The sequence below is a fragment of the Leucopleurus acutus genome (assembly GCF_964270905.1).
Source record: "Leucopleurus acutus genome assembly, chromosome: 1".
NCBI classification, from domain to species: Eukaryota; Metazoa; Chordata; class Mammalia; order Artiodactyla; family Delphinidae; genus Leucopleurus; species Leucopleurus acutus.
Genome location: NC_139142.1, coordinates 197,337,699 through 197,350,666, shown reverse-complemented (window position 1 = coordinate 197,350,666; position 12,968 = coordinate 197,337,699). Strand labels below are relative to the sequence as shown.

The window sequence follows — 12,968 nt, the reverse complement described above, 5'->3', positions numbered from 1 at the left end:
TTTATTAAACCTTGTGTGTACTAGTTTCTCCTTAAGAATGGTGAAATTTTAAAGTCTGAAAACATTCAAACTCAATCATTCTCAGGGCAGCCCTGTTTCTAATCTGAGCAAAATGGATCATAAAATTTTAGGGTAATAACCAGTAGTGCCAAAAGTAATCGTTGAACATTTCTTACAGGCTAATCTCTTGTCTCAAAATATACTTTTATCACAGGATGCCATGTTGCTTTGATAATATGAATTAAACAAGCCACCTAATAAGCAAAACCAATAATAAATTGTTTTATGGATCATTACAGCTGTCAGAACTGTGAAAAAAAAAGACAAAAGGTCCCAGCTAACTTTGAAGTGAATTTTTGAAAACCACAGTAAATTTAAATCCACTTAATGTTTTGTGTCCTGCAAGTATAGGATTCTTGTGTTCGAAATGTTCATCTCCTTATGCACTGTGGCCTTTCTTTCCTTGAGATTCGTTGATTAAGACAGAAGGGGCTCAGCTTTGAAATGCACACTTGAAGTGCACTGTGGTGAGCCCGGACCATCTCTGGTATTTGATGGATAGCCATTTGTCCAGAGGGTGAGAGAAAGTGCATCGCATATGGTTGCAATTGACAAATCAGTAGTCAGGAAAGGGGCAGATTTCGATGTAAAGAAAGAATAACCAAGTTTAGAAAGCAGATAATTAAAATGGCATTCCTAGCACTGTGATTAGATTAATGTAAATGTAAGGTAAACTGCACAATTATCAGACATGGTGAATCTGGTCTTTGCAGAGGAACTCTACCCTTAGAGCTTCACAGATTGAATCGTCTTCTCTCAGCATCAGCTCATCTTTTGCTTTCAGAACTCCTCTTGCTTATAGAGACTCTGTCTTCCTGTTTTCATGGTCAAAGTCCATATTTTGGCTTTGACTTAAAGCCAAAATAAAGGCTTCTTTAGAAGAGGTCCAGAGTCTATGGAGTTTGATTTCATCTTGCTGCCTTGTGCTAACCATTCCATCATGTGTTCCTTGCTTGTAGCTGCACAATATTGGACCAAGCACCATCAGTGATACCCTCCTGGAGGTGGGCTGGCCCTTCTCTGCCCGGGATGAATTTCTCCTCTACATTTTTCATATTCAAACTCTGGGACCTCTGCGATGTCAAACAAATCCTGATATCAACCCACAGGATATAAAGGTAAGAAGCCTTGTCTAACCAGCAGCTTGGCTCTATTTTTCATGGTAAGGAGAAAATACAAACAGTGGCTTACTAAAAGTAAAAAGCAAAGTGATTATGTTACTTCAGTGATAACTGATCAGATCTTTGCTTTCACTGTCATAGGTAAAATACCAGCTCTAACTTAAAATATCACTCCCAGAAAACTTCAGTTTCTCCTGGTTTTATTGCTCATGGTAATCTGTCATTCATTTAGCCTCTTTCGATATTACCTCTTACACATGGTTTGACCAGCAGCATGACTAAACCCAAATCAGAAATAGACCCCATGTCATGTTTTGGAGAATTTGTACAAAATGCTATTTATAAAGTCTTTTTTGGTATATTGCCAAAAAACATAAGGGTCTTTGCCAAAATGGGCTTTTCCAGATGTTGCCAATAGCAAGTAGTGAAATGCGATAATTTGCCAAAGTCCATCTTAATGCCCTGAGAACCCCCAGCTTATAGAGGCACCTAGGTCAGGGCTTCTCAAACTCTAAGCACATCCGAATCACCTGGAGGTCTCTGTAAGACACAGGGTCTGGAGGGGGTCTGAGATTCTGCCTCTCTGCAGACCCCCAACCCGATCACCATCTGCTGGTTTGTGAGTCACACTTGCACTACCCAGGACCTCAAGCATCCACAGAGCTGATTTTGTCCAGATTAAAACCCAAATCTGGCTTTGGGTTCCTTCTGGGAAGGAAAGAAATTAATGAGTGTAAGCCTTTGAAAATGTCACATTTGAATGGAAAAAAAAAAAAATCCCTTGTTAATGAGATGTCCTCAAAAGAGAACTTCATTAACACTCTCTAGTACTGGCAGGGACATGATGAGCAGAGGGCGGGCTTTGGGAAATACTAATTCAATCATCCGGAACGCAGGTCCTCCTCTGTTCTCAACCAGTGGCACTGGGGCACTGACATTATGAAAGGATTTCTTCTTCAACCCAACATGCCTTTTATTCAAAGAGAGGAAGATTGAAAGGAGGTCCAGTATTCACGGATTTGTGGGGCAACAAGCCTCATTCTTCATGGGGAACTAATAAATAAGGCCACTTGTATTCCACAAAATTATTTAAAATACTTCCTCCTTGGCATCCTTCCCCCGCCCCACCCCATTTCCTCTCTCTTTGTTCTTCACTGAGATAATTTTAACATCTTCAAGGACAGCAGCTTATTAGAAAATAGTATCTTTAAATGTTAATAGATAACATCTACGTAATGAAAACGTTCACATCTCTTGTTCTGCAGTTACCTGAGACCCTATTTCAGTCCTGAGATTCTTGGAGCACATGATTATGCAGCAGGTTTCTAACTCTCTTTGAGTTTAATGCTTAGTGTGTATCTGACACTATTTCTATATATTTGTATATATTATGTAACTTGGTGCAGTGTGTTGGTGGTGAGTTATTTTTTTCTTTGTTGCAATTTAACAAACGTTTACACTGGCTGTAATGGTACCAATAGATAACTAGCCTTAAACATTGGCAGATTCGTGCAAACTGGGTGGGAGTATGTCCCCATTACCTGCATTCCCTGCTAGCCAGTTATTTCTTAAAGTATAGACTTTGATTAAAAATCTTTCTGAGGCTAGTACTTTTTAAAATGCAACTCAGTTATGCTTATTTTATAAAACTCCATCTGTAGAAACTGAATATAAGATTTGATTACAATAGAAAGTAAGAGCACGCTAAAATAACTCAGTATAACAAGTTGTGAATTCTTGAAATTCTGAATTCATGGAAAACTTGAAAGGTTACTACTTTCAGGTTCTCAAAGTACTTTTACCTGTATTTAACAAGTATGACCCAAAGAGTCTAAATGAGCTTTTATCAATAAATAGATTTTAAAACTTGATAATCAATTTTTATATGAGTAGCTATAAACAGTTGAGAGTACTTGGAAATTACTTTCCTCTTAAGATAGTAAATAGTTTCTTGGTGAAGTCACTATTAATTTACTTGGCAATTTCTTTCTTTCTGGATAATGCAAAGCTAAACAGTCTATTCTTTGTCTTAAATATGAATGGGAAATTAGCAAATTATTTATTATATCTTGTTGTTGTCAAAAGAATAGGCCAGGTAAACTTTTAAATCTCATATCGATTTCAGATTCTTGCATCAAAGCTAATTGCCAGGGTTTTTTTTTTTTAATTGGAGTATAGATAGTTTTATTTTAAACTATCTAATTTTTTTAGAAACTTAGTTCTTTAACTGGGGAGCAGAGAGGGGGTGGATATGGTATAAGGAAAAAGGAGACAGAAATGTATTCGCATAGGCAAAATCAAACCACAGAGATATATTCGCACAGGCAGGATCAAACCACAGAAATATATTCGCAGAGGCAGGGTCAAACCACAGAAATATATTCGCAGAGGCAGGGTCAAACCACAGAAATATATTCGCATAGGCAGGGTCAAACCACAGAAATATATTCGTATAGGCAGGATCAAACCACAGAAATATATTCGTATAGGCAGGATCAAACCACAGAAATATATTCACATGGGCAGGATCAAACCACAGAAATACATTCACATAGGCAGAATCAAACCACAGTATTAAATCTTACCTATGCGTGGACGAATGTACAATTCCTTACTATATGGTTCTACAATTTCTTTATGAGTAGAGGGATAGGTGGTGAGTGTCTCTAAAACCTCTGCATCTACCAGTCTTTTCTGAGGAAGCTCCAGTCTCCACTGGATCAGCCACCAAAATGTCCCAACCATGGACCTATCAGAGGAGGAACCACCACCTCAACTTTCTGAAATTTCTTCCAGAGGATTTCCAGAGTGCCCCACCATGTTTTCCTCTTCAGCCATTCAGTTGATTTCCTTTCACAAAAACTCCCTTCCTCTTGTGTTCACATACAATTTTTTAGTCCACTTCTCCCATGTATATTTTCACTTTTATCCACTTACCACAGAAAATAGCTCTCTCCTTCACTGACTCTTTCCAACTCTCACAAGTTCTCAGGAGATCGGCTTATGAATTGGAAACCATCGGATTTCCTCTGAAACATTTTCTAGGCCACCCACTTTAAGGAACCAGTGCCCCCAGCTCTAAAACCTTTGAAATTCCCCAGATATCCTCCGCAGAATCTCCACAAGGCTTCACTCTAATTAAGTCTATCAGCATTTAATGTAATGTACTTAACACAACCATTTTTTTCCTATTTTAAAAAATTACTCATGTAGCAACTGCCCTGGCCTTATTTTTTATTGCAAATACTTAGCTGTATGCATCAAAGCCATACTGTGGATAAAGTAGATTTTCTTGTGGGCTGGCCCGAGAACTGAATCACCATTTAAAACATCATTTCTAAAGACGAAGGTATTCTGAGTGCCAAACATTCAAGGCTGAAAACCTTCTGAAATACAACCCACCTATAAATTAAGTATGCCTTCCAAATGCACTCTCCTCACTTCAGCCTCCAAGTGCAAGTAGGCCTGACCGGGTTCAGCTCTAACAGGAAGTGTATTGTTTGGTTATCCCATGAGTTACCCGAATGTCCACAAGGTTTGAAGAGGAGACACTGACCACGTTGGAAAGCCACCACCATGTCCGTGTTCTCCTAAGACCTGTGACTGTCTTAGCAGAAAGTGGGCACAAGATCTCACCCACATCCCACTCATTTGTTACCCAAGTACAGAGCATCAGCAACTAAATTAGGGTTGCGGGCAGGGAGGACACATTCAGAAGGGAGTGAGGTTTTTATCTGTAAGTGCTTGCCTCATGTTAGCCTGCGCGGGGACCCACTCAGCCTGCTTTCTGACACTGTTCAAACGTCTGAGCGTGGGGGTAGAAAGAAGCCCGGGGAGATGATGGGCTTCAGGAAAAGCTTGACCGAGGTGCACAGACCCTTGCGGAGTGCAGCCCAAGCAAGCATGAGGGGTGGCACTTGGGAGTGTCACTGTCACCCCGGCTTTCACTCCCAACTCCAATGAAAAGGCTGTGGTCTCTGGTTTTCTGTTCCTCCCATGATAGTTCCACTTCATTTCTCTGTCTTCTACAAGCCTGGGGGCAGAAACAGGTGGCCGTGAAGTTTCTACTTCCAGACTCCATGGTCTAGGGCAGGGACAGAGGGTTTGGAGGCGGCCATTTCCCCACATCCTACCATCTGAAATATTCTGAAACCTTCAACTGTCTGCAGCACTCCAACCAATCCATTAAATCTAATTCGTTCCAGATCCTCCTTGGAATAAAATTTTAGAATTGGGTAAAGTATTTCTCAACTATTCTAAAGGCAGTAAAATAATGATTTCAAACTACCAATTTTCTTATTTTGGTGGACTCTATCCTAGGGTTGGGAGAGTCCTTCAAACAGGCTACAATCTCTCGATAAGATGAAGTTGAAAAAGTAAACACGATTAAGGAACCAAATTTGCATAGAGAGTAAAGAACTTTTTTAATTGGCAAGATTTTGTCAGGAACAGCCAAGTACGAGATGCTGGGACACAGAGCTACGGATTGTAAGACTGTGCCCAGAGAGCAAAACAAACAAGGTGGTCAAATCCAACCTGCGTTAAGATCACAGTAGAATGTTCTGGGGCTGAGTTCAAGAAGGGAGAATCCTGAGGTAAAAATGATCTCACGGGGACTGGACTAGGACAACTGATAGCAAGAGAGAAAGCCAAGGTAGAAAGAACTGTCTTTGGAGCCGCAGAAAGCAGGAAGTTACCACTGAGAACTGATCTCTTGAACAAGGCCGCTCCCACAGGAAGTCCAAATTACAACCAGAGAGTGCAGACATGGAAAGCAGAAACACAGAAACTGTTCATCAGGGATTACAGCCCTGCAAATTGCTTTCTTAAATCAGACAGTGGCTTGGCAAACTTGCATAGTTTTGCCTTATCCTTAAGAGAATTTTCTTCCTTCATAACTGCCTCCATGTGCTACTGCTTCTTGTTAATTCAGAGTGCAGGACACTTGGTACTTCGTAGCGCAGCAGCTCCCAGCCCAACTCTCTCTCTCTCTGTCTCTCTTTCCCTCTCTCTCCCTCCCCCTCCCTCTCTCCCCTCCTTCTCTCCCCCCTTCCCTCCCCCCTCCCCTCCCTCCCCCTCTCTCTCCCCTCCCTCTCTCCTCTCTCCTCTCTCTCTCCTTTCTCTCCTGCTCTCTCTGATAGAGGAATTTCATTCACCTGTTACTTATAACACCACCTGTAGTAGTGTTACTTATCACATGGCCAATTTTCAGCCACCAAAGACATACTTTCTGAGGTCTATTTCTCTTTGCCTTACCTTCTCTTTAAGATGGTCTTCAAGTTCTCATGTATATTTCAGAAGGTAAAAACACATGTCCAACAACTAAGCTTCAAAATCACCAAAGGAGTGAACTGATTCTTTCAGTTATGCTTTGCATGAACTGTTCAGGAGGTTAAAAAACAGCTGTGGTTTTTTTCTCTCCCAATAAATCCTGAACATTTATGTCTTAAAGAAAATGACATGGTGGACCGACCCCTTGGACTTGTCTCCGTTTCGATTTAATTACAGGCAAAGTGTCACAGGAGAGAAGGGCGCTGCCCCTTGTGGACTAGGAATATCCGAAATCCAAAGGCAAATGACAAACAAGTTGAAAACAGAGTGTGTGTTGCGTTTGTTTGGATCCACAGAGCCCTTAATCTAATGTCACCCAACTCTTCTTCCAAAGCTGCGTTTCCAACTGCATTGCACATTCCAGCCACTTTAATTTAACTTAATCTGTAAATTTCAACCTATCCTAGAGTAAGAGTTTGTGAAGATTTATGAAAATAGAAAACTCCTGTTGGGGTCAGATTCAGACTAGCCCTGGGGAGAGAGCCATATTGCTAACAATTGTTTCCTTATTGCAGAAAGAAGCAATTTTCATGTTTGTTCTAAAGAAGATACATGAGTGTTTACCACCAGCTTGCATAGCACTTAGCAAACATTACCCTGAACTGAAAGTCCGCCTAACATGGGCGCTAAGGGGCCAGCCTCCCTCACCCCTAAGGGTTTCAGATTAAGGAAAAACTTGACTTATGGGTTCATGATCCATTGTGAAACAGGCTCTGAAAATTCATCTGGAAAATAGCCTTTAACTAACTGTTTACGTTTCTTGGATAACTTCTACCTTGTTTTTTGGGTTGTATTTTGTTTTGTCCTTGGAAATAATTTCTGGAATGCCATTTGAGAAAACTGTGTTGCGAGCCATTGGAAGACTTTCTGATGATGGTGTTTAAGCATGGCATTCCTCTGTTTGTAAAACAATGTCACTAAAAGAAAGAAACACATTTTATCAGCCAACCCCTGCTGTGTCATACGTTCATTCTCTAGCTCAGAGAAAGTCCTTTGTTTTACCGAGAGACCACTTAGAAATATTTGTGAGAAACGGTACACCAGGGACCACCACAATAGGTTGTGTCATAACTTTATCTGTGCACAAGCTGCATCTGATAGGAACACACAGGAAGCTGAAGAGTTTTCTTCTCTTTGGGTTATTATTTTACTACAGCTACTACTACTACTACTACTAGGCTACACCTTGGGAATAAAAAATATGCCCTAGTTCTTTCCAGCATCTCTGCTCTATAGTTTGGTTACTTACAAAGTTAACATGTCTCCCAGTGACCTATTAAAAAAAGAAGAAATTGGACATAACAAATCTCAAAGCAAAAATTACACACACACACACACACACACACACACACACACACACACACACACGCAGAGTGTATGATGGAAAACATATAAGGGAATCTTAAAGATTTCCACAATTCTGAATTTTCTGTCTAAGCTCAAGTTTTAATCTTACGCTGTAAAGGTTTCTCTATCAGATTCTCCACCACTGAGTATCCCTGAGCTAACTCATGGCTCACCTGCCATTGTCCTGGAATGCTGCAAAGGCCATGGGGCTGACCCTCACCCCACTCCCAGGCACCTCATCACCCCAGTGCTCTGAACATCACCTCTAGCTACCTGACCTCTGAAATATTCAGTTCAGCATCCAAGACTCTAAATCAATCTCCTGCTTTTCTATTTTTCCTCACTTCCTTTCTCCATTAGCCCTTTTCTTCCTTGATATGAAAACGTTCTCTGAGTCAGTCCACCCACCCGACTCCCAAGGCTGCCTTTGGCCATGCTTTCTTTCCTGCCAAGCCTGGAATCCACGATGAGCTGGTTAAAACATTCTTGTACAAGCTCCCTCACTTCGCCTCCCTTGTCCTCTATCCTTTCCGAGTCCCTGCACCCTCCCAGATTTTGGCTTCTCTACCACTTAGCCTGCGGGCTTGCTGCAGACCGAGGGCGGCTCGTGCTCACTGGGCCGCAGCATCTGCAGACTCCCCTCTGCCATCTGATGGTCTCTCCCTCCGGCTCTCCTCAACCGGCTTCTCCAGACCTTCACTCCTCTCCCCGTACCTCCTATCCAGTCTCTTGAACATCACTACTATTAGCAGGTGACCTTAAAGCGAGACAGTCTTCAAATGACCCATTTCCCATCCCAAATCCCTCCTCACCGCCCGCCTCCCACCCACACATACACCTTCCAATCATCTCTCCCTCATTCTTAGCTCCTCTCCAGCACTTTCAGAGGAAAGTTCTCCCAGTTCCAAATTTAACTTTGCTGCATCCACTATTCCCCGTTTCCTGTATCTGCAACCTCCTCTCTACTAGCTCCTTCCTTGGAGCCTATAACGTTACTTATTTCCTCCATCTTCAAAACAAACAATAAGCAAATAACTTGCCTCTGTATCCTCTTACAAGAACGGATTTCTTTTCCCTTCCATTGTTAGCCAAGCTTGCTACCCCTACTTCCTTATTTCTCTTTTACTCTTATTATAATTTTTTTGGTTTTCATCTTAAGAGGTACTAAACGTCCATCATAGGAATATATCAGGCAAGACGTAAAAAGATAAAGAAGAAAATATTTAATTTCCAGTAATGTCACCACCCACTTACTGTTATATTTTCTATTTATTTATGCATTATTTTTCCACTTCACCCATAAACATTTCATTGTATATTGCCAATAATTAAGGACACTCTTTAGAAATCCATAATACCATTATCATACCTAAAAAGTAATTAGCAAAACTTCCTTAATATCATTAAAACTCCACCACTGCCTAACAATTAGATGGCTATTCTGAATAGTCCTATTTCTGACACACAATGTAAATAAACAGCCATTTAAAAAAATCGTATTATGTGTGCAATTTTGTAACCTGCCTTTTCCTCTTACTAAGATCTTATATCTTTCTAAATTACTACATAGCTCTACATCATTTTTAAAAAACTGTCCAGTAGTCTTTTGTATAAATGTCGTAACTTCTAAGCCAGCATCCTCTTTATGCCCTTAAAGCTTTATGCTACTATCTTTTGTCTCCCTTATAAATAGCTGCTAAGAATATTCATGTTTTATTTTGCTTTGTTCCAGTGCCTTCTTATTTGGAGGATGAAGCTGCACCTCATCTCTTAGCCATTAGGAATTAGTTAATATGAGAATAAGATTGAGATTTAATTTCATACTTCTTCAAATAATTATCCATTTCTCTAAACCCATTCATTCTTTAGCTTCTGTGGTTCAGTTTCCACCTATACCAATCCCCTGCTCAGGAAAGGGCATCCATAACTTCTTTTTTTTTTTTTTAATTGAGATATAATTGACATATAACATTTTATTGTATTCAGATGTACAACATAATGATTCGATATTTGTATCTATTGCAAAATGATCATGATGTCTGGTTAACATCCATCACTTTATATATTTACAAATTTTTTCCCTTGGGATGAGAACTTTTGAGATGTACTCTCTTAGCAGTTTTCAGATATACACTACACTATTGTTACTTATAGCCACCATGCTATACATTACATCCCCAGGACTTATTTACTTTATAACTGAGATTTGTACTTTTTGATCCCCTTCACCCATTTCACCCACCACTGACCCTCACCTCTCACAACCACCAATCTATTCTCTGATAAGTTTGTTTCGTGATTTTTTTTGCTTTTGTTTTCTTAGATTTCACTTGTAAGTAAGATCATAAGGTCTTTCTGTGTCTTATTTCACTGAACATATTGCCCTCAAGGTCCATCCGTGTTGTCACAAATGGCAGGACTTCTTTCTTTTTTATGGCTGAATAATTCTGCATTGTATATCGTTGTATATGTTTAGCACAATTTCTTTGTCCATTCATCCGCTGGTGGACACTTAGGTTGCTTCCAGGTTTGGCTATTGGAAACAGTGTTGCACTGAACATGAGTGCAGATAGCTTTCCCAGTTAGTGTTTCTGTTTTCTTCGGGTGACTAGCCAGAAGTGGAGTTGCTGGATCGTACGTCCATACTTTCTTAAGTGACAAATTCAGTGAATCCTTTTAGTCCTAACCTTTCTTTATTCCTCGGCAGGATTTAACATTCCTAGTCACTTATTTTTCATTTATTTTTCTTTTCTGCTACATTCTTTTGGTCAAGCAAGTCCCTGAAGCCAGCCCAGGCTTAAGGGGGGGATTAGACCCTAACCTGTCCATGGGAGGAATAGCAAAGAATCTAGCCCATTAGTCACTATTTTTGCAACTTTCCTTTCCTGAGGCTGCTGCAGAATCACTTTCCTGGGGTGTCTCCTACATCTGATTTCCCCCTGTGACTTTTCCCGGCTGGGTCTCCTTCCTCTTTTTTTTCTGATATTTGTTGGATGTTATATATGACTCTATGCTTCTCACTTGACATTTTCTCATGGGGCAACTCACACCAGTTGGCAGACAGTGACTGTACAGCTTGACAGGTGCTGATGGAGAGCACAGCCATCATCTGGAACATCAGACAGGCCTCAGGGAGTCAGCCTGGTGCCGGGCAGGAGTGGAGCGTCGTTCTGCTTGCTGGGAAGCAGGATGCCCGGGCCTCTTGATGAAGGGGGAGGCTGGTGCAGCAGACGGAGGTCAGCATATAGGGGGCTGTGTCATACCAAGAAGCCTGGACTCTATCTTTCTGTTTATCCAGTAGATTTTTCTAGGTTCTTAGGACATGATGAGCCCTATCATTTCAGCTGCAGTGTAGGCATATCTTTTTTCATTCCACGGAGACGAGCATACTAGGATTCTTCCTGTGACTACAAAAAAAAGACTGGGTAAAAGAAGATGTGCTGTCAGGGACAGGTAGTGGGGAGCAAAAAATTAGGTTTTATATTCAGTCGGTCTAAAATAAAGAATTTTAATGGGATACTATGTGTGATTTACTGGAATTCTCAAAATATTTATTCGGTGATCAGATAGGGCCAGCACGGAGCCTGAGATAACATCGTAAGTTCTGGAACACTTGCAAAACAAACTCAGGGCTGAAAACAAGCTCCATCATGGCACACTGCTCACGTGGTGTGCTAGGGAAGAGTCATGTTCATTGCAACACAGCTCTCTCCTGAGGGAGCACTACTTAACAGCTACAGGGTTTGGGGCCCAGACACGCCCAAGTCCTTGACCACATCTGGCTGTTTCCCCACCATCAGCACCTCACTTTTCTGCCACCTCAGGATGCATCTCACCACACAGAATGTCCCTCGGTTCCCTGATCGACAATGAGAGCAAAGTAATGGGAAAATGACAGCTCACACTTAGAAAGTCACTTCCACCCTCTCTGCCCTTATGGGGAAATCACTTCTGCTTAAAATCTTATGCTTATAAAGATAAACTTTCCAGGAGTGCATTCCCTGGGCTTCAGGGATTCCTATAAGTGGAGAATGGAAAGGCTTGTTTGCCACCAGTGTGGTTCCTCTTGCTGATGCGTATGCTGCTGGTCAATGAGAACGGGTCTGAATTCTCAGGTGAATCACAGTCACGAAAAAAAAAAATTGCCTAGCACTCAAGGCAAGTGAAAAGGTACCGAGCGCTCATGTACCTGATGTGCTGTTTCTGGCTCGCTCTTTGCAGCCCGCTGCCCCCGCCGAAGACACCCCTGAGCTGAGCGCCTTTTTGCGAAACTCCACCATCCCTCATCTGGTCAGGAAGAGAGACGTGCCTGCGCTGGAGCCTCACAGACAGAGCCCCGCCAAGGTCCTGGTGAGTTGTCTCAGTGCGCAGATTTTGGATTGGACAGAATTCCCAAATGCACGTGGTTTTAACTTCAAGTACTGCTTTTCAGTCCCCTCCCAGGCTCAGATACGCCCCAATTTTTGGCAGTACGTATTGTAGGTGTGAAAGCAACTACTTTTTTTTTTTTTTTTTTGTAATATAAGCTTTTCACTCTTCTGAACCTGCCCTGGGGGCCACAGGAGAGAAATAACAATGAAAACATAAAAGGTGACCTTTCATGCATTTCAAGAAGACAAAGATTCAGTCATCAGCCGGTCCCCAGACACTGAACTGGTGAGAGTTTGAAGTGAGCCTGGAACACTGCCCATGCAGTGGGTCCTTGGGGTGTCCATTCCCGACTCTCACAATTCTCTGCTCCAGTGGAAGAATCGAGGATGGTATTTGCAGATTTCCTGGGCCCAAAGCAGTGGGGTCTGTGGTGGATCTAGCCTGAGCTTAGTCAGCCCTTCGTGAAACTGTGGACGGCATTCATGACTCAGCTTTTTTTTCTGGCCACGCTGCGTGTCATGCACTATTTTATCTTAGTTCCTGGACCAAGGATCAACCCCCTGCGCCCTGCAGTGGAAGTGCGGAGTCTTAACCAGTGGATGGAGAGGGAAGTCCCATAACTCAGCATTTTAGATTCAGTTTTCCCACTCATTCCAATGTGAATGTTCATGCCATTGGTTGTATGTGTAAAAAAGGTTAAAATGTTGTGGTGTTTTTCAATGTATGTCTTTTTAAAAC

The 12,968-nt window shown here is 41.6% G+C and overlaps 1 protein-coding gene across 2 annotated transcripts in view; it reads left to right on the top strand.

The window, feature by feature from the left end:
- Positions 1–12,968, top strand: part of ITGA8 (integrin subunit alpha 8) — a gene marked incomplete at both ends in the record, with an annotated part of 178,153 nt that overhangs the window by 132,839 nt on the left and 32,346 nt on the right. For both annotated transcript variants that reach the window (XM_082844951.1, XM_082844950.1), the window contains 2 exons: positions 1,020–1,178; positions 12,081–12,209. In XM_082844951.1, the coding sequence (XP_082701077.1) occupies positions 1,020–1,178; positions 12,081–12,209 (288 nt within the window). The remainder of the gene's footprint in view (positions 1–1,019; positions 1,179–12,080; positions 12,210–12,968) is intronic.